This window comes from Populus alba, chromosome 14 (assembly GCF_005239225.2).
Source record: "Populus alba chromosome 14, ASM523922v2, whole genome shotgun sequence".
In the NCBI taxonomy this organism is placed as follows: Eukaryota; Viridiplantae; Streptophyta; class Magnoliopsida; order Malpighiales; family Salicaceae; genus Populus; species Populus alba.
In genome coordinates this window covers 7,147,307-7,169,547 of record NC_133297.1, presented here as the reverse complement: position 1 = coordinate 7,169,547, position 22,241 = coordinate 7,147,307, and the positions used below count along the sequence as shown (strand labels likewise).

General features: G+C 34.6%; 4 protein-coding genes across 5 annotated transcripts; 3 read left to right on the top strand and 1 right to left on the bottom strand.

The window, feature by feature from the left end:
* The first annotated feature begins 2,190 nt into the window (after positions 1-2,190).
* On the top strand, positions 2,191-3,311 carry LOC118041567 (basic endochitinase). The gene has a single exon (XM_035048988.2). It carries the CDS (start codon positions 2,242-2,244, stop codon positions 3,139-3,141), a length of 900 nt encoding a protein of 299 aa, XP_034904879.1. The 5' UTR covers positions 2,191-2,241; the 3' UTR covers positions 3,142-3,311.
* A 1,090-nt stretch (positions 3,312-4,401) lies between these two features.
* LOC118041568 (basic endochitinase) lies at positions 4,402-5,491 on the top strand. Its single transcript, XM_035048989.2, has one exon. It carries the CDS (start codon positions 4,449-4,451, stop codon positions 5,343-5,345), a length of 897 nt encoding a protein of 298 aa, XP_034904880.1. The 5' UTR covers positions 4,402-4,448; the 3' UTR covers positions 5,346-5,491.
* A 1,494-nt stretch (positions 5,492-6,985) lies between these two features.
* Positions 6,986-9,688, top strand: LOC118041569 (uncharacterized). Its single transcript, XM_035048990.2, has 9 exons — positions 6,986-7,330; positions 7,419-7,484; positions 7,606-7,711; positions 7,820-7,862; positions 8,033-8,105; positions 8,344-8,431; positions 9,165-9,221; positions 9,301-9,379; positions 9,469-9,688. Exons 1-9 carry the CDS (start codon positions 7,260-7,262, stop codon positions 9,480-9,482), a joined length of 597 nt encoding a protein of 198 aa, XP_034904881.1. The 5' UTR covers positions 6,986-7,259; the 3' UTR covers positions 9,483-9,688.
* A 1,806-nt stretch (positions 9,689-11,494) lies between these two features.
* Positions 11,495-19,825, bottom strand: LOC118041571 (uncharacterized). 2 transcript variants are annotated; one of them, XM_035048991.2, is made up of 14 exons: positions 19,157-19,824; positions 18,973-19,059; positions 18,666-18,775; positions 18,469-18,519; positions 17,896-18,067; positions 17,318-17,635; positions 17,035-17,238; positions 15,798-16,283; positions 15,471-15,680; positions 14,634-14,822; positions 13,904-14,067; positions 13,637-13,789; positions 13,471-13,549; positions 11,495-12,201 (listed from the first exon to the last, which is right to left on the bottom strand). In XM_035048991.2, the coding sequence occupies exons 1-14, from the start codon at positions 19,607-19,609 to the stop codon at positions 11,752-11,754; spliced, it is 3,126 nt and encodes a 1,041-aa protein (XP_034904882.1). In that variant the 5' UTR covers positions 19,610-19,824; the 3' UTR covers positions 11,495-11,751. The 2 variants fall into 2 exon arrangements, with proteins under 2 accessions (XP_034904882.1, XP_073260781.1); XM_073404680.1 differs by lacking the exon at positions 18,973-19,059 and having other exon boundaries at positions 19,157-19,825.
* Between the last annotated feature and the right edge of the window lie 2,416 nt (positions 19,826-22,241).

Below are 22,241 nucleotides of genomic sequence, written 5' to 3'. Positions count from 1 at the left end.
GCTTGCTTCAGTTGTCAAATCACATGCTGGAGACATAGCGGCATATTGAGCACAAGACGAGAAGGTAACTTTCCTTAAAACTTTTGGCAATGACCACACACCTCAAATCAATTTAGCTGGTCACTGTGATCCAGTTGCCAAAAATTCTCAGGAGTAAAAAATTGCCAAAATCAAGGCGTTAAAATCATGCCTTCTATTGGAGGTGGTTTTATTATCTGCTGACGATGCTAGGAGTGTCGCAGGCCATGGGACAACCTCCTAAGAAAACAGCCGAATTCGCGACCGCCAGGTGGAACAGCCTATGTCTTGCTATATATTGGATTTACGTGGTTGTTTTTACGATTTGAAGCAACCACAACAACAAATTGCATCTATTTGGGAAACACAAAAACACAATTTATTTTTGATGGGCTTACCGAGTTTTGCATTTAAAACTCAGTAAAAGTGAAATAGTTTTCGATTGCTTTTCTTTCTCTGTTGTTCTTAAAGTGAACAGTGCAAGTAAATTTTAATTATTATCATTATCTTGAAGGGGGTGTTTGGACATGAAATAATATTAAACGTGTTGTTTTTTTGCTTGTGCGTATGTAGCATAAGCCATCAATTTTATTTTAAAATAATTTTTAGGTTTGTCAAAAGACCACTTTTAACAAATTTTGCATGTAAAAGATTAAAAAAAAAAAAAATTCAAATTGCTCCAATCTACCTCTTAAAAACTTTCGTGTCGGCTTAGTTATCCATTTACAAAGTTTCAAAGCTTCGATATTTGTTGTAGCCAATGCTGCTTAAAACAGAAAAGAGTACATCTTAAGTGGGAGTTGATCAGGCCACCTTGGAAGATGAGTTGAGAAATTGGTGTGAAAACTACGAGTGGATTTCTTGTTCGTGAGCTCCTTTTCCACAAATGTGCTGACTTGTAAGCATGGATCGTGGCAAGAAGTCATTCTTACAGGTTTTCGATTACTTTTCAATATAGGAGCTTCCCCTACTTTCACTTGTTCTGTCCAATATTTTCCAATTTCAGTGTGAAATTGAAATTTGGAATTATTTAATGCTCTTTAGTGCTTGAACTTCATCCACTTTCATTGGATAAGTCATCCACCATTCTTCAAGCTCAAGCTCAATGCGGATTTTTAATTTTTCCCATTTATCTTGGGGTCTATTGGCTCTCGATTCCTTCATTTTTTTTTTGTGCGATTGTAACAACACCAAGGTGGTGTTAGGTGTAGGAAATTTGGGAGAAAGTGAGCTGAAAATGTAAAACTTTGGAGCATTATCGTGCTTGATAAATGGTACGGTCTAGGAATGGAAACTTCAAAAATTTTATGTTCCCAAGCGGTCTTAGTTTTCCCACGAAAATGAAACATATCGATGTAGGAAACGTTAAATAAATTTTTTAACAAGTAATTCTCACTTTCCTCGTAACTTGAAAAGAAATCAGAAACCACTCATTGAATTCCTAGGAAAAACATGGCAGGCGTGACTTCAGGTCCAGCACTATTGCATGCTTCTTTCTATTAAAAATTTTATATTTTGTTTTGTATTTATAAATTATTTTGATGTATTCATATAAAAATATTTAAAAAAATATCACTTTAATATATTTTTAAATAAAATATATTTTAATACCAAACACAATCAAATGTCAAAGCAATTTCCCATTTTGCTGCTTACCTGCTTGAGCCCTCTAACAGTCCTGCTACCTTCTGCCACTCAGTCTACGCTGCTGGGGAATCATGTTTGGCGTCCAAGTTTCCCCGTTCCTGCAGTGGTGGTATTTCCCCTGTGTTCTTCGCGGACTTTTCTCTCTCCAAGTGGTTCTCATTTCCACTGTGGTGCTTACTAATTCATCTTTGATTTATCATTTTTTTTTTTTTAAGAGAAAGACAGGCTTGACTTCAAGTCAACTAAAACTAGTTTTAATGTTTGTGATGATAATTGTTTTTTTAAAATATTTTTTATTTAAAAATATATTTTTTTTTTTTTAAAATTATTTTTGACATTAATATATTAAAATAATATGAAAATATTAAAAATAATTAATTTAAAATAAATAAAAATTAATTTTTTTTTAAAAAAAATTTAAACGTTAAAATAAGTATCGGATGATAAGACTGCAACCATTGACAAATTGCAACAGCAATAATTGATTCCATCAATTCTCAACTCTATAAAAGGCTACTCCTTCAGAACCCTTTTGCATCAAAGCTCAGTAAGAACCTTCAATTAAATAGTTCAAAAATGGGAACTGAATTTTCTGCAAAATCTGCATTTCTGATCTTCCTTGGCATACTGCTAAATCTGGCTTTCAAAACAAAAGCTGGAAGCATAGTGATTTATTGGGGGCAAGACGGGAGGGAAGGCACACTCACAAGTACATGTGCGTCGCGAAAATATGGTGTTGTAAACATAGCCTTCCTCTCGATTTTTGGCAATGGCCAAAAACCTCAAATCAACTTGGCTGGTCACTGTGATCCGTCCTCAAATGGTTGCCAAAAAGTGAGCAACGACATCCGTAATTGCCAAAACCAGGGCGTCAAAGTCATGCTTTCCATTGGTGGCGGAACTAGCGGCTACACCTTAACCTCCGATGCTGAAGCTAGGGGTGTAGCAGAATACTTATGGAACAACTTCCTTGGTGGACGCTCAAATTCAAGGCCACTAGGCGATGCCATTTTGGATGGCATAGATTTTGACATAGAGGGTGGAGAACTTCACTATGTAGCTCTCGCCACTAGATTGTCCGAGCTCAGCAGAGGAGGCAGGAAGGTGTACTTGACGGCGGCGCCACAGTGTCCTTTCCCTGATGACTGGCTCGATGATGCACTTGCCACAGGACTTTTTGACTATGTGTACATCCAATTTTACAACAATCGACCATGCGAGTATAACACCAATAACCCTAAGAAATTTAAGGATTCATGGAACCAATGGACGTCATCTGTTCCAGCCCAGAAGTTCTTCGTCGGGCTTCCAGCTTCTCAGCAGGCTGCGGGCAGTGGTTATGTGGGAGCCAATATACTCAAATCGCAAGTGTTGCCTTTTGTCAAGGGTTCTTCCAAGTATGGAGGTGTCATGCTTTGGAACAAGTACCACGATGATCGAAATGGATATAGCTCCCAAATAAAGGACAGTGTTTGATTTCGAAGAGCCGGTCCTTGCACGTTATGACACCTAAAATCAAAGAGCAATGCCTGAGTTTCCTCTTTAGGGGAGTCCTTGATACTCTCTTTTTTTTTCTTTTTAGTATGAAATAAAACGTTGCTCATTACTCTTTGTTATGAAAAGTAAGCTTTATTATTTATATATTTCGTCCGCAACTCCTAGCCGACTACTACTATTTCTAGAGTTGAGAATTGCCCTGTTTTTTTATTCATCATACGCAAATCTAATTCCTACTTGTCATTGTTGTTAAAACCGTGCGTTCATACGACTTTCTAATAAGCTTTTGAAAAATATGAAGCTTCAAATCGCTTTATATGCTATAGATTATATAGTTTAGGGTGACTTCCCCCCCCTCAAATGTGCACAAGGGCTAGTGAATACAAAGCCCAATTACAATAGAAGCTCATCAAAAAGCCCAAAGAAAAACAAACTCTTAAGATAACCCAACAAAGCATATTAGCCCAGACCAAAAAAAGATTTCTTCGAAGCCTCCTGTAGAGTTTTATCACTCCCACCTTGGACAGATTCAGTATTTAACCTCTTAAGCCCAATATAATATAAGGAGCCTGGGCTTATATACATCATTTAGGCTAAATAAAAACTCAACAGCGGGCGACTATTTTATTTTTTTTACACCGGCCCAAATTAACATAACGTCAAATTAACTATTTTAACCCATTTATCTTTTTTATTATTATTTAAATCCAGTATTTAGAAGTTAATTGAATCTCAATTAATCCAGTCAAACTGGGTCATCCCATTAAAAGATAAAGCTTTTTTAATAATAGTATATTTCATTCACAGAACTTTAAATTGAGACTTTAATTAAAAAAAAATAAACATCAAATTACTTGAACCAATCATAATTAATTTTTAAACCAAGTCTTATCAAATAATTTAAAGTTTTAAAATAAAAAGTCTTATCCAATAATTCCTGTGTTCACGCAGGAGATTCAAGGTGTAAAAAACTCCCCTCAACACACGGCAGCAAGAAATTCTAGCATTCAATACCTAAGAACACGCCTCCAGACGTACATATGCTTGACTTGGGGTCAATGAATTAAAGCGTGTTCTGATCGATGACTGTATATGAATTAGCTGTCCAGAACTTTGCTTATTTCCCCACGTCATTCTTCAGCACATGCGACAGTGAATGGTAGCAACGTAGAAATAACAACAGCAACTATTGTTACCATCGGTTCTCATCAGTCACTTCTATAAATAGGTTGCTCTTTAATACTTTATTTGCATCAAACTCGGTGAAAAGGTCGATTTGTTAAAAAATGAGTCCCAGATTTTCTGCAAAATGTGCAATTCTCTTCCTTGCAACACTTCTTGCTTTGGCTTTCAAAGCAAAAGCTGGAAGCATAGTGGTTTACTGGGGCCAAGATGCGAGGGAAGGCACGCTCACAGATACATGTGCCTCAGGGAAATATGGCATCGTGAACATAGCCTTTCTCTCAGATTTTGGCAATGGCAAAAAACCTAAGGTCGACTTAGCCGGTCACTGTGACGCCTCTTCAAATGGCTGCCAAAGAGTAAGCACAGGCATCCGTAACTGCCAAAACAAGGGCATTAAAGTTATGCTGTCCATTGGTGGTGGATCTGATGGCTACACCTTAACTTCACCTGATGAAGCTAGGCGTGTAGCAGAATATTTATGGAACAACTTCCTTAGTGGAAACTCAAATTCAAGGCCGCTAGGCGATGCCATTTTGGACGGCATAGATTTTGACATTGAGGGAGGGGAAAGTCACTATGCAGTTCTGGCTTCTAGATTGTCCGAGCTCAGCCGAGGAGGCAGGAAAGTGTACTTGACAGCTGCACCGCAGTGTCCTTTTCCCGACAATAGGCTTGATAAGGCACTTCAGACGGGACTTTTCGATTATGTATGGATCCAATTTTACAACAACCCTCAGTGTGAGTATAACACTAACAATCCTCAGAGCTTTAAGGACTCATGGAACAAATGGACATCTTCTATTCCGGCCAGGAAGTTTTTTGTGGGGCTTCCGGCTTCTAGGGCGGCTGCTAACAATGGTTTTGTGACAACTGATGTGCTCAAATCGCAAGTGCTGCCTTTTGTCCAAGGTTCCCCCAAGTATGGCGGTGTCATGCTCTGGAACAAGTATAATGATGATCAAAGTGGATACAGTTCCAGGATCAGGGATAGTGTTTGAGCTTCTTGAAAGGAGTTCCAAGTATGATATCATCATCATTAAGCCAAAATCAAAGAGCAGCGTCCTTGTAATCCTAATAAGTTGCCTCCTTAGGGGTGATTAATATCGTGAAATAAAACGTTGCTCCTTCTACTTTTATTGCAAAACGATAGGCAGTTTTTATTCACACACGCACGCACGCATAAGACTTCGAGTTTTGAACTGGAGACTTTATCAAATCCTTGCCTCTTATGCGCTAATTCTTGTAGATTTATTAATGGGTTAGTAATTCCTCAATTGCTTTTGCTATTTCAATACCAAAAGACATCTACAGTGCTCTTTCTAGAGTTCAAACTCAGATTCTTTTTCTTAAAAACAAAAAACAAAGAAAATTGTTTACTATTTTTTAATTATATAGGTCTTTTCTGACTAATTTTCTCAAAAATTAATGTCTAAAATTACCTTATGAGTAATAAAAATTACATAACCAAATAAAGTGAAATCTCACATAAGGATTAATTTTTCTCTCTCTCTAGGTTTTCATGTTTTGTGGATTTCTTATGGGTTTTTTTTTCATATATTTTTTTAAAAGCTAAAGTTAGATTTTCAATTTACTTTTTAAAAGAGCATATGAAAGAAGAGCTCCAAAAAATGAAAGTAGATTGATCAATCATGTCTGTGATACAAAACTAAGAAATAAGATAGAAGGCACCAATGAAAAGAAAAGAAAAAAGAAAGGTATATTCCAAAAAAAAAAGAAATGTTTTCATTCTAAAGAAAAAGAAAAGAAAAGACAAAAGAAAGGTTCTTAGCTGGGCCAGATTCAATAGATAACCTTATTAGAGCAATCTAATACAGCGAAGCTGGGCTGGACTCTTCGGGCTCGCAATCATGAAATACAATCTTAAAGTAGAGGTGAGGCGATAAAAATGGTCTGGATTTGTGCAAAATTTAAGTTCAAAGAACTTTCATTTAAAGGGAATTTAGTAAAAAAATTTTAAGAATGATAAATCATAAACTTAGTGTATATTTAATGATAAATTAGTTTATTTAAGAATTTAAAGATAAGCTAGAGAATTATTCTATTATATAAAGATAAATTGAGCTATTAACCCTTAAAAATATAAAAAAAACAGTAAATATTAAAAAAATTGAGAAAGTTTAGGCTCGCAAAACTTAGTTTATTACCTATAAACATATTTATATTTAAAAGATTTATGAGCATAATTTTTTTTTTTAGATTTTAAAAGTTAATATTTTTTTTCTCTCTCTTTAGGTTTTCATGTCTTTGTGGATTTTTTATGGGTTTTTTTCATATATATTTTTAAAAGCTAAAGTTAGATTTTCAATTTATTTTTTAAAAGAGCATATGAAAGAAGAGCTCCAAAAAATGAAAGTAGATTGATCAATCATGTCTGTGATACAAAATTAAAAAATGAGATAGAAGGCACCAATGAAAAGAAAAGAAAAAAGAAAGGAATATTCCAAAAAGAAAAAAAGAAAATGAAATGTTTTCATTCTAAAGAAAAAGAAAAAAAAAAGAAAAGAAAAGACAAAAGAAAGGTTCTTAGCTGGGCCAGATTCAATAGATAACCTTATTAGAGCAATCCAATACAGCGAAGCTGGGCTGGACTCTTCGGGCTCCATATTCCTCGTTTAGGTTAAACAAAATCCCTGCGGTGGGCGACTCCTTTAAAGAAACTCTTTTCCTCACCGTCACCGACCCAAGTAAAACAACGGTGAATCTCAGGCCCTCGCTCTCTTTATCTGTGTATATTATAAACCAGACTGAGTATACTTTGCGGGGCAGACCATCTTTAGCGAGAGGAGCAGCATAAAATATTTTGTCAGTTCCTATTTGCAAACACAACCCCTTATCTTTTCCTGTTTATTAGGGTTTGTACTGTCTTAGGTTTTTAATCTTCAAACGAAGCGATGGGGAGAGCAAAAAAAGGCCCTAAATTTGCAAAAATGAAGAAGATGATTACCTCTAAAGCAATTAAACAGTGAGCACTTCTTTCTTTAGTTCCCATGATCTGACCTGCTGATTTTAGCTCTCTGTAACTTTCTTTTTTAATTTTTTTAATTATTTAGACATAAAGAAGAGGTTTTGAATCCGAAGAAAAAAGATTTGTCCCTCGAAAAGCTTCCAAGAAATGTGTAAGCTTTCATGTCTATCACTGCTGCTGTGATTATAAATTTTCTCGAAGCAAGTATAAAAAGAATTTGGAACTGAAGTCTTTCTATCTTTCTTTTTCCTTTTTATTTTTTATATAAATAGGCCACAGGTTTCTTCTGCTCTCTTCTTCTCGTACAACACAGCTTTGGGGCCGCCATATAGGGTCTTGGTGGATACTAACTTCATTAATTTCTCTATTCAGAATAAAGTGAGTGCTTAATGCAATTGGTAATTCTTAATTCCATCTGATTTTGATTAAAATAGCGATATGGGATTGAAATTTTGGCTCATATAATTTCCTGCTGGTGTTTTGTAGTTGGATTTAGAGAAGGCAATGCTGGACTGCTTGTATGCGAAATGTGAGTTCTCTAGCCTCTTCTTTCTTCTTTTTACTAGCTCTATATTGTTTGCTTTTGATTTGAGTAATATCTTAAATGTCTTAGTAAGACTGGTTGGGGGATGAGATGAAGTTTGGAATTTCCTTTTACTATTATGTTTATTGATATCTTCCACTTTTTTCGATTTTAAGGCAAACCTTGCATCACAGACTGTGTGATGGCGGAACTTGAGAAGTTAGGTCAGAAATACCGCGTGGCTTTAAGGTATGGTTTCATGTTTCTGAGTTTTTCAATTTCTTTTCCTGATATTTTTTGTATCAAGACTTAAGGTGGTTGATTGTGTCTGTGGTGGTGGTTTCAGTCTGCTTGTAAATTTTGTTACTTGCAGTTGACATCCGCAATGTGTTTCCTTTGCAATTTGGTGACCAAAAACTGGTCCAGTGCTGTTCAAAATTTCATTTGGTTACAGGAATTCTGATGATGGATGTTCGTGTCTTAACAGGATTGCTAAGGATCCACGTTTTGAGAGACTACCCTGTATTCATAAGGGGACTTATGCTGATGACTGTATTGTTGAAAGGGTTACCAAGGTACATTTTGACTATAATATCTTTGTTCTGCTATCCTTGCTGATTGTTGTTTTCTCAAAATGTTATCCACTTCGGAGATTTTATCCAACTTGTCGGACGGAGTTAGCTGCCATTAGATAGTTTATTTGAAGTATTGATTAAGAATAAGGACTGATATGGGTTTGGAAGGAAGATAATCTATCATGTTTGTTAAGCTTGGACTGTTGATTTCAAATGCATGGTTTGGATTTTATCACTTGATGAATGTCAACCCTTTCCCGCTATTATAAAACACACTAACCGCCCATTGAGTTATAAGAATAAATCTAACTGTTTCTTTTAAATTCTATGGCTCATATTTAGCAAACATGGGATCTCATGTTGCGAGGAACCTGAGAGGATCAATCCAGATTTATAAATCATGCCATCTTTCTGACAATAAGAGGAGAAAATAATAAAGCCTCACAATCACAGAAGTTGGAGAAAATTATTCTCTTAAATATTCATGTCAATCTGTTTTTGCTGTTCTATGAAAAACATTGATCTATTACTTGGAAAAATAAGCTTGACAATAATGGCCATAGGCAAGGAATATAATCCGTTCTGTGACTGTATTTCAAAGTATTTTACTCTGTTTTTTATATGCTGAAGTATTATCCATGACATGGCCTTTCATGTTGATTCCTTTGTGCACATTGACATTACCCAATGCGTTTTTTGAATGTAACTAACTAGATCATTTGTGTGGGAACAGCATAAATGCTATATTGTTGCTACATGTGATCGAGATTTAAAGCGAAGAATCCGCAAGGTATCTTCAAGTGCATAATCTTTTGCTGTGCATTTGAAATGAAATCTGTTCTGATCTGAAGTTGCTTGTTTGCTGGCAGATCCCTGGTGTGCCAATCATGTACATCACTCAACACAAATACTCAATTGAGCGGTTGCCTGAAGCAACAGTAGGCGGAGGTAGGCCCCTGCGACTCGTGTTTAGTAGAAACATTTATTTGATAATGCTTCGATTTGATTAGACTGACTTCTGCGTCTTTCTGATGCAGCTCCACGATATTGATAACTTTCAAGATTGGGAGAACAGAGGATTTTGCTTGATGCTCTTGAATGTTATTTATCCTACCATATGGAAATATGGTTGAGGTCCTTTACCATATGGTGACTTTTTTTTAGTGTAATTGTTTCCTACCTCGAAATGATGGTTGAAATTTTGTTGTTTCTATAATCAGAGGAAATCTTCACAATATGCAACTGTTTTTAGCTTTACTCCTTGTTTCATTATTCATTATCACGCTTGCAGTCTGAATTATGCTTCAACCCCGCTCAAACTTGGCCACCGAAGCTTTGCCGTTTTCCTGAATTTGATGGGTGGTCGAATTGTTCTGTATTCTCTAGCCAATGCATTTATTCCCCATGAATTGGACCTCGGTGGCGTTACAGCCAGCATTGTTGATGCAGAAGATAAGGACTCTGATTTATAATTATATTTAATAGTTAATGCAACAATACGAAGAACACTGAACAAAGTTCTCAGACCAAGCTGAATATGTAGATGGGGGTAGTTTTTGTTTATTTGCAGAAAATCACACCCGGATAATTTAAAGGTTAATATCAGTTTGTGAATTTTTTAATTTTTTTTTAATTGTAATAAAAAATATTCGGCTCATGGAAAATTATTTTGTATTGTTATTAAACTTTTGCGGGTCAATTTTGAAACTTTTCATTTTAATTTCATGTTAACTTCGGTAAAGTTCAAAAATTAAACTGTGTGAGAATTGATCAGATGTGTTTTAGTTGACTTAGGTGGTCTAAAAGCAAACTAAATAATTGGTAAAAAAAAAGGATAAAATTGATAATATTTTATCTATCTTGAGTTTAAAATTAAATTAAATAAAAGTTATTTTAATATGACCAACTGACTTGGTCACTTTAAAGACAGCTGGTTAATAAAAAACAAATGAAAAACCAATTAAAAAATAGTTTGAGAATAAAAAAATAATGCTATGAACATGGAAAATACCTCGATCTAAATACTTTCCTAACTCAGGTTTAAATTAAATCGTGTAAGAGTTTTTATGATATAATTTTTGACTTGGTGCATTTAAAGATAACCTTAATAATTATTAAAAAAAAATCTAACAATGAAATTAAAAAATAATAAAAAAAAAAGGTTGACTTAAAAATATCAACAGTTATAGAAATAATCATTACTTTTTAAAATATATCATGCTTCTATTAAAAATAGTCATGTTTGAGAACATAAATAAAGATTTTGAACAACAAAACAACATATATTAAATTTATTAAAATAAAAAAACTAGTTCACCTTAAAAAGAGAAAAATAGATTTTAGATTCATTTAATTTCCTCCATTTTCGCTAAAACCAGACATATCTCCACTTTTATTTTGGTAAGTTAAGAAATTAATTGTTTTTTAAAAAAATTGACAATTTTAAGTACAAGCCACACAACAAGGTTTATTACGAGAATCCACCACCAATTTTTTTTTTCAACCTTTTATCCTATATAATAACAACTGGTGAAAACATGAACTATTAGCTAAATTTTTTTAAAAAATATTTTATCCTATATAATGATATCAACGGGTGAAAACATGAACTATCAGCTAATGAATTAGAAAAAACCACTCAATTAATAAATTATTGAAAAATGACACTTCAATTAAATAAAAAAATTAAAAGAACAGGCACTCAAAAATTTATCGTGAAGATGCTATTAACTGTTAATAGAGGTGCGGGTGATAAAGAACAAACTCGAGTTTTCCAACAGGAATAAATATTGGGGTTTCTGGTGGTTTGGTCAAGATTTTTTGTTAGTTAACACCTCCACGCTCGAGGATAATGCCTGCTGTTGCAGCTGTTGTCCTGCTTAGAAGAGGGTGAATGTGTGTGATCTTTCTAGACTGTCGTGTGAGAATTTAAATTACACTGTTTGTCTTGCAAGAAAAAAAGAAACCAACAGGCTTCTCTCGTCTCCAGTATGGATCGGAACAGTTCTATGTATAACTGGCAATCAAAGCCATGGTAAATGTCGGAAATTCTACAGAGGAATCTGGAAATTACAATTTCTCCCTCGTTTTTCTGTCATGAACGCAACAACTTCTACAATGGGGTGTGAAGAGAATGAAAAGAAAAGGGAAAATTAGTATACAAACTCATCAACAACACTAACGACGTAGGATGCAGCTACTTACATACAAACCCCTTCGTATAAAAGATACAAAAGCATGCATCCTATCTGCCAAATAAATGAACTGAAGAGGAAAAATCAACAATAAAAGAATGATCAAACCAGACCCTACCTCTAATGCTACAAAGATTCCGACATGGACACTGTAGAGTTTGGATTTTCTATGTCCTCTGGTGGGGGCTTCACATATTTCCCCAGCACTGGTTGACGGCGTTTCTTCCTCATTCTTTGTTGTTTGTCCTTGCTTTGCTGTCTCCTCCTCTCTTTCTGATGATTACGCAGATTTCTCTCTTTCTCAAATAATCCTTGCCATACAACCTCGCCTGTTGATGGCCATAACCATCTTCTCTTGGGCTGATCAGAATCTGCCTCTTCAGCCAAGTCCTCGTCCATGCTCTTAAGGATGCTGTATGAGAACCATTTGACCCACATATTGCCTCTGCGACTCTTGACTGCATGCTGCTCTTGCATCGAGCCAGTCTCGGGGTTCACGTACACCATCTGCCTTGCACTGTGGTATGCCCAGACATTTATAAGCAGCTCAAGAACCCCTGAGTAGCAATGCTTATCCTGCAATACATTTAAAAAATAATAATTGTACGGTTGTAAAATGATCTCAGAGCTATCTGTCCATTTTGAGGGAACCTGAGATGAATATTTGACTGTTCCAGCAGCATATCTTGCAAACAATAATCCCACACAAAAATAATTTGCCAGTCAATTATTTCACACACCAAGTGACCCAACTTGATGGCAAGGTCAATTGGATGGTTGTTGAAGTAACTTTGACATTTTATTCGTAATGAGCTTGAAGGGTAAACTGAGCTTCAGTCACCTTGATTTCAACCATAATAGTGTTGTCAAAAGCGAGAGGCGCCCTAAGGCGTCAAGGCTGTCATATGCCCGAAGCGCCAGGTGCATGCCTAAATAAAACAAGGCACTATGCTATAAATTCAAATAAAATACTATATATATATATATGAAAAATTAAGATTAGAAAATCAAAGTGAAACTCAGAATATTTTAATTTAGTCATAAAAAGTTATACTATTCATCTTTAAAAACAAAATAAGACAATTAAAAGAGCAAGTAGATTAAAATAGATAAACTTAAAATGCTAAAGTTGGAATAAACTAGGATGATTAAAAAAAAATAAACACGACAAGAAAAAAAAAATCAACTTGTGAAGTTTGAAACTCACATTTCAAAAACAATAAACACAGCTAGAAAAAAAAATCAATTGAAGTTTGATGAGTGATGAACTTGAGATTTGAGAAATGTTCTTTTATTAAAAAAAAAAAGGTAAAAATAGCAGCAGCATAAAACCATGGATATTTAGAGAGAGAGAAAGAGACAGGTAAAGAAGAAATAAAATTGAGAGAGGCCACAAAAGTTAAGAAGAAAAAAAATAAATGAAGAAGAAACAAACAAAAAGATGTACCTGATTCTTTGGAAAAGCATGGCTGCCAAATGTGCCTCCAACTCTATTTTGATGATCATTTTTTCTTTTTAAATAATACTTTTTACTTTTACAGATAAACCCTTAAATTATATGAGCAAATCAGTCAAAACACATCAATTAAAAAAAAGAAAAAAGAACATATATTTTGACCAAGCGCTTGCTTCAGTGCTGAGTGCTTGCACTCCAAGCGAGCTAGTTAAATTGCCTTGCCTGGAAAAATAAAAGGTTCTGGGGGGGGGGGGGGGGTCTTGCCTCACCTGGAGCGCCCAGGCCCGTGCCTCAGCGCCTCTTGACAACACTACTTATAATAGTATCCAAACAAAATTCCAATAAGGGACACGTTTCATGCAGGCAATAACAGAAAACTCAAAAGTTACCTTAGCTAGACTCAGATAACATCGTCCACTTTGATGGTGCTCATCATACATCTGTGCATCCAGTGCATCCACAAACATTCTGCATTCAACAGTTCAAATCAGCATCTGAACCAACTTATGCTTGAAGTTTTTGAATTACCAAGTCAGCAGGAACAACTTATCACACCTTGAAAACATTACAAACTCTAGGAAGGACCTTGTTGGCAAAGCAAAACTCAGCATGACAGACCATGTATCCCCATCTTCAGGCATGGGTGGCAAAAATTCCAAATCATGCTTGATGCCATACATCCTCTTAAGAGCCTCAGAAAAAGCTAACCTTCAACCGCCAACAATTAAAAGGTGGAATCAGCTAAAAAAATTAAACGGAGAAAGGAGTGAAATTTTCAAGATTTCCATAATAAATCTTGAGATAAACAAGCATGGCTCTTACTTGCAATTTCCAGCGTTTATAGCATCACAGAATGACCAAAAGTCGCTCTGTAAGTCGTTTCTTGGATCCATGTCCATGCGAACCCAAAAGTAAAGTGAGTCCCCATGCTTTCGTGATTCTATAGCATCTACCAGTGCCTTTTCAGCAATCCTAGACAAAGATGCCTATTTATACCCCACAGTAAGATATAGTCCATTATAGGCATGAAATAAATTATGAGATCACATTCGTTTAACTTTCACTTGCTAGCATTCCATAAATCAAGATCCCAAGGAAATAAGAGTATTGTTCTTTTATTTAAGAATAAATTTCTAAAGGTTATAACAACAAACTCATTACTTCCATAGATGACAGAACTTAAATGGTAACTACTCAAAGTTAGGTAATGCAAGAGGAAATTAGGGACTAGAATCTCAGAAAACCTTCCATCAATCTAGCTCATTTCAAAGTAAAGGCAAATCACAACTGTAGCTATAGTTGCATGGTATGCATCGATTAATCTGTTCAGCCACCACATGAGCTCAAAAGCTTCATGGTTGCAAGTAACCTTGTGTTAGCCAAATTTTACAGTAGAACCAAATCTATTAATGTTCTGCCAAGATCAGTCTGAATGACCAAAAATGCAGAATTAAAGACCAATACCAAGTCTTGAAAACAGCATGTAAGGCAGAGCAAACAACATTAATGAAAAGAACATAGGGTAGACAGAAAGTAGGGAATCATCATATACCTTCCTTGCCGTTGCTCTCCAAGATTGAAACCCTATCCAAGAATTCTTATGAATACGGTCAATCCGATTTGCGATTGCAAAAAAAGCTCCATATTCACCTAGGGCATCTCGGTAGTATGGCTTGCTAAGAAGTGATAGACGGGAGGGGGCATCAATGTCATCTGTCCTGGGCCTTCGACCTTTTGTGGACTGCAACCATTGTCAGTGTATAAAAAACAGGCAGGAAAGATAAAAACCTCTTTTATACAAGTTCCATCAAAATTTACAAGTTCTCTAGCTAAAAGCAGAAGTATAAAGCAAGACCCATAGAATAGAAACTGGAACATGGTTTAGTTACAATTGCAAAGGAGTATGTAACTAAGGGCTTCAAATTCCTTCGATGCAAGAAGAGTATAATATTCCCAGCAAGTGCCAACCAAAATCAAATCATGTTGCCGGTAAAACACACCATATGGTTCAGTTATATGTACCAGTCTTCAAATTCATTAACTATAAGAAGATGAGGTAAAACACACCATGATGCTAGGCAATGTGCAAATAAGCTTACAGATACATAAATAAAGATGTTATTCAAAGTGAGTTACTGCCCATTTACCTTTTCCTCAACTTGCTAAATGGCAAAGAGGTTAAGATTGAAAGTTCAAGCAATAAACACCTTTGGAAAGTAGAATCTTTAAACTTGGCATAAAAGATTTTGTTCCCATATGCTACATATTAAAGGAAGGTGGTGTCTATCATGTTGGGAACAATCATCAGATCGAACACAAAAGTTAACTTAAAGAAAAACAGAGAAAATGACATGGGTTATCAGGATGAAATACAGAGATGCAAACTCACCAATCCTATTCCACGATAAAGCGAACTTTGGTGAAGAAAAGACCAGGTTCCTTCCCCAAAATACGGTTCATAAATGCATAATGGTTGCCCTGTCCTCAAAAGTTCTCCTTCATCCCTTTCATGTAAATCATTCCTGGAACGATCAGCCCTTTTGGCACTTTTATACACATCCTCCCATGTTCCATGAGGTTGATCAGTTCTATCTTTTAGCTGCCAAATATCCCAAGGGTCAAATTTTACAAAGGATGCACTTCAAGAATGGAAGACAAGAAGACCTGTTCCATCCAAAATTAACTCTTAATAAATTATCACTGCACAAACACTTACCTCTTCTTCCTCTCTTCTCTTTCTAGTATTGAGCATCATAATATTTCTCTCTTCCTCCCAAATGTCATATGAGAATGAATCATTAGTAGCAGCTATGGAACCAGAGCTCTCTTTTTGCATAAAGTTCCACTGCTCCTCAACTGTTTTTAAATATCTGGAACTTTTCAAAGTTCTGTCTTCATGCGTAGAATTCATAAATGCTTTAAATAGATTCCAGCACCACTCTTTTTTCAGTTTTGGAGGAATTTCTGAAACAGCCTTAGGAGGAGTGACTTCTGATGGAAGCTCAACAACATTTTCAAGTAGTGTCGCATAGCCTTCAACAGTTTCTAGAACCATGAGGTTTTTAGCAGTATTTTTTCCCATTGACGCGATATTACGAGCCAGAGGTGATAATGTCCCTTTGGAGATCGCTTGCAATACAATCTGTGTTAGAACCTTGAGGTTTTCCTTAGGAAAAAGATAGCCATTCACCCTGTCATCAACCTAATAGTTATTGCTAATACAGTCAGTAGTTTGCTTAATAAACATAGGTGTGTAACAAGAAAATGATTCACAATAATGAAAAATAAAAATCTGATACCAATAACATTTTATCAATCATTGTGTATTTTGTATTTCGCAAAATTCCTGACAATAAATTGTTAATGCCAAAAATTATGAACTGCCAGTTTCCAGCACCACTAACTTCAAAGAAGAGCAGTAACCATATTGAACTGGACAGAACTTATGTCTCATTGTAAATTGACTGGAAGAGGGTTATTCTCAAAAAAAGAATATTAGTTTTGATGAGGTAGCAACAAGAATTATTAAAGAATGTTCCTGATGTGACGACAAAGAAATGATTGGATTCTACATGGGGGTATTGAGATGAGTGACTTGTAAGATTATATAAAGTAAAACAAATCAGGCAAGTGAATAAGTTATTGCTCTGGTGAAGAGAGGCAATCTAATTCATAGAAATACAAGGTCAGAATAAGACTCATAAGAACTCGGATTTAGGCTATGAATAAGACCTGATGTATTTATTCATCAAGATAATTGTGCCTTAATAGAGCTGAAAAAAATGAAAAACCTAAAAGACTAGTGATCCACCCTATGTAATGAAGAGAGTAGTTGAGTTGATACGATTCAGGAATATGAGATCACCTTTCAAATCATCCATTAAATCAATGTACATTGCGAATTCAATCTGCTGGTGCATGAAGACTGAAGATGAGAAATCAGTAAGTCTTACATATTTCCTGATCATGGAGAGATCTGGGGTTATGATGGGTTTTCCGATGGACATGGCTTTCACCAAAATTTCAGGAAAAGACTGCTCCTCAAGGAAGGATCCATATATCACAAGATCAGCTGCACCGAGGGGACTGCCCACATCATCATCAACAGCAAAGTGCTTTACAGTACCTCTTGGATAACTCAAGTTAGCAGCAATAGCCTGAGGAAACAAAGAGATCACAGAAATTGGCATCTATTTTCAGATGTAAGAACTCTGCAGGCAAGCATCTAAATCATACCTCAACAGCCACACTGTAGTTGCCAGTAAGATCCCCACTTAAAATAATGATTTTGAGATGAGATTTTGAATTATTATCTAATGAAAATTCTGCAAAAAGTGGCAATAGAGCCTTCAAAACAAGTGCATGCTCCAGCCACAAACCCCTGTACAAAAATTGACTTCCCACAATTGCAATGACAATGTCATCGGGTTCATAGCCCATCTTCACATGTATTTCATCATTATACAACGCCATTGTAGTTTCTGTTTCCCATATATCAGCAGGAGAACCAGGAATAACATAATAGTTTCCAGTGTCAAATGCTGAGTACATCATCTGTTTGAAATGCAGAAATGGAGATAAATGTTAACTTCAGCTCCAATGTTTATAGCACGAGTATGACAACATCAGAACACAGTCATGTTATAAAACATTAAGTTGCTTATTGCTATATATTGGATTATTGGTTTTTTTTTTTTAATATAGATGAGATTTATTGGGGAGTTTCATTTTATCATTTTACCTGCAAGTCCAGATTAATCCCATGGAAATTTCAGACAGTGTCCATAAGGTGAAGTTATATCGTAGCCAATTACCGGAAGGACATGATTTGGGAAGACAACTACTGTAGCCCGGTTGAAAGCTTTTCTCCAATCATGCAGAAGCTCAATTTGCCAACTTGAAGTGTACTGTCTTGAATGAGTAGCGAGTGTTCTTTCATTGATGGTCCATATAAGAGGCACAGACTTGAAAGGTTCCTGCATAAAACTGTTAAAGTGAAATCATTCATGTTAATTGAGTCACACAAATAACTTCCCGCACAAATTAACAAAAGTACACACAGCTCCTATCCTCGTATATATATTTCAACTAGAACAAAGTGACAAAGTTAAGCCCCAAGTACACTAAATATCAGACAACACACTGAGCATTTTAATTTGCACGGGCCATCAAGTCTCAGGCATAGGGCGATTATGATTCTAGGGTAAAGACATTTCTCTAATCATTACAATACTAAATAGGCTCATTTTTAATTGACTGCTAATGAAAGACTAATCACATAGGATTGCCCAAAATAGTAGAATTGATTGAAAAGAAGAAAAGGATTGAAGAAAGCATTATTTTTTGAGGTATATCTTTCATTTGAAAAAAATGGCAATTCATCTTACCAAGAGAAGACACTTTTCGTTTCTAGAGAATTCACAAGTATGCCATCATAGCTGCAAAAAGAATACATCAAAATTAGATGCAACCAAAAGCATCCAAATCCAATGACACAAAACATGCTTGATTAATTTCAAAAACAAAAGACAGCATGTTTAAAAGTTCATCGTGTTTCTGAAAGGCAGTAGAATGCCATGCATACTTTAGCCAATCAACAGCAATCTCCATTTTGTGGCTGATTTGGATGATGTTAACTGGAGATCTCATGCTCTTCCAAATGCTTTGCGCAGGACCATCTCCTAGTGAATAAACCTGCCAAACAAATTCCAAAAAATTTGATGCAAAGAAGTAAGAAGAATGGCATATCTTTGAAATTTGCTTTACAGCTTAAGGGTACTTGGGAATTGGGGTAAAATTGCAAATAAAAAGAAAGATGCACAAATTTTGGTCGAGCAATTCACTTTTTATTCACACACTAGGCATAACAATTCAAGTACCTAAATACATACATGAATTGTGTAGCCAATCTCTTGCAATGCAGTAGCAACAGTCACCATTAACAGCTGGTGTGGATCAACCAACAGATCCGCGAATACCTATATTAAAAAACACTATTTAGACCACAAGTCAACCCCACCAAAAAAATTTAACAAAAGGAGAACAGTGGATTAGTAAAGAGTAGTGAGAACTAACCAATGCAAGCTGGGGTTTCCTATAAGGAAAACGACTTAATGTCCTGTTACTAAATGACATATTCATCTCTCTATTTCCTTTTCGAAAATTTTGTAATATCTTCGAAGGTTGAAACTTGATATCTTCACCAAAATCTAACCCTCCAATCTCCTTCAGATACCACAAATCCTTATCAACCAATTCCATTCCTCTCCATGGAGAAGAACCTAGTTCAGGTTTCTCAACCACAGAACCAGGCAAAAACATCTGAAAGAGAACTACAAAGAAGAGAAAAACAGCAACAGTACAAATCCATTGAATGTAATCTAACTTCTTGAAACGCAAGAAACGAGAAAAATTTGATCTGGGTCTATACAAAAAGGGGTGTCTTTCAGTTCTACCAGCTGAATAAGAACGAATGAGAGTGTTTTTGTCTCTTTTGAAGGAGATTCCTCCCGTCTCTAAAGAACCCATTTAGAGTTTCATAAAAAAAATCAACTCTTTGCCTCCTCTGTATAGCGACATGCAGATAAGCTAATCGATGTTGAAAGAGAAAAAAATACACGCAGGGCAAAGTAGTGCGACTGCAAGACGCTTGTAAGTTGAGTGATAGCGAGGCGGATAGGGAGAGTGAAAGGTCAGGAAGGGTGTTGGATTTGTTTGTTTTTCTGTCGTTATCAACGGGAGCTGGTTTTTAGTGAGGTGATGTGAGGGACATCGATATGTAGTCCTGAAAAATCGTACAAATCTAATATTCCCTCAATATTATAATGATTGTCTTAAAACATAAAGATTTTTCATTTCTTTTTCTTAATTTAATTGTATTCATATTAATTACTAGCAACATAATAAAAATAAAAATTATTACAGCAATAATAATGAAAAAAATGTTGATAGTTTATTATAGGGATAGACAGAAGCCCCGAAGGAAAAGGAATTTTTTCCGAGAGAAAAAAAAAAAAAAAAAAAAGTAGCACGGGTGTTGGGATGTTGATATCCTGCCAAAGTCACAGGAATCTTTTGGTTAGTTTTCTACTGATATGCAAGTGTCTAGTTTATTGATTGTATAGTTTGACAATCGGATTTAATTTTAAATTAAGGTCGCCCCATCTACAAGTGAAAGAAAAAAAAAGAGGCGAAATTATGTCCTTCTCCACGGCTGGAGTTGGAATCGTGGCAAGAATAGAAATATCTAATCATGGTGTATGCCCTTGTATTGTTAAGTGATATTTATGATTGTAATAAAGGTTGTTTTTTAAAGTATTTTTTACTTTAAAAATAATTAAATTATGGAGCTAATCCCGAAGAATAACTATTAATGAGATTTGTTATATATATATATATATATGCATGTGTAAACAAAAACATGGGATTTAAGTAGTAATATTATGAGATATTTGAGAAATGTAGTAGTGATTGTTTTTTAAAGTATTTTTTTGAAAAAATATATTAAAATAATATTTTTATTATTTTTAAAAAATTATTTTTGACTATCAAAATAAAAATAAAAAATCATGAGAACACAATTCAAAATAACGCCTTAGTAAATCTCAAACCTAAAGAATAAAAAAAAAGTAGTGATGATATTTTAGAAGAAGAAAGTTAGTGAGTGATTTAATTAAATAACTAGCTATGCAGGGTATGTAAAAAAAAATGGATAAAAAAATCTTGATAGTGGTTTTTTTTTTTATCTAATAACAGAAATTTGATATGTGTATTTAATTTGTTTTACTTTATGTACATAAAAAGTTCATTATATATTTGACATGCAAATGATTTTTCTAAAAAAAATAAGAGGTACTAGTCCTTGATGTGGCCACATTGTACCATACCTGATATCCGAGATCCGTCGAATTCATCCATTAATGAGCGTCTCAAGCTCATCTACAAGAATCTCAAGCACAAGCTAAGATGTTATTAATCCTCCTCGCACCTATATATATATTACAAACTCATACCGAGTGCTTTAGGCACTAATATGAGCCAATAAAATTATTAGATATAGTTACAAGTTATTACATATTATATTACATATTATAAGAATTACAAATAGAAGTATAGTTAGTTTAATTTCTAATAAAACATCATGTTTTGTTAATCATGGACTAAATTTTCTAAGTGAATTGTTTTAATGCTAAAAAACTTATTATTTATAATTGTGTGAATTGTTATTTGTTTAGGCAAGCAGTCAATAGCAGAATAGTTTGCCCTAGGATGCTTTTATTAGAAGAGTTGCATATACCATTTATGACACACGAGTTGCAATTAATATACATGACTCACGCATTATATATATGCTAATTACAACACTTTTAATTATATTAGTTTTCTAAATATTTTTGCATATATGTTATTTTATAAAATAATTTTTTTTAAAATATGCTGACTTATCAAAACACTTATGACTTCTTAATCATAGTGATCTTATCAATGTACCAACTTTCTCATGTCGTAAGTGTCTCCTGTAACAAGGTAATTCCCAATGGAGTCAAACTAATGTCAACTCAGACATTATTTATGAACTTTCACGGGATGAATTGGTGAGAACTGCCACATATCCAGGAATCCGACAGATGTCTACAGAAGTGGGGTCAATGCTCTGTATTGAGAGGAGTAAATTATAAATTAATTCTTTTAGTTTTCTAAGAATATAAAATAGTACTTTTAGTTTAAAAAATTAATTGATTAGTTTCTTGATTAGCGTTGACAGTTTAAAAAATATTTTCTTTTCTTATTAATCTTTTCACACCATCAACTTCTTTTATTTTTAAAATAAGAAAATAAATTAATCTGGAAAAGAACGTGGAATGGATGAAAGTGATTAAGTTACAAATAGATTTCATAGTGTGGAGATTGATTAATTATTTTTTAAAATTATAAAAACTACTCAACTTAATTTAGAAACAAAAGGACTAATTAATAATTTGAAAGTTAAATATTTTTATTTTCCCGAACACTAATAATTAATTTATTTCCTTTTCTTTTCTTTTTTCATGTGATCAGGAGTCAATACCAACTACAGGTTAGAGAATTAGGCTACTCGTAGAGGTTGACATCAGGCTTTTTCGACAAATTCACCAGGGCAAACAAGTAAATCTCTGAATTT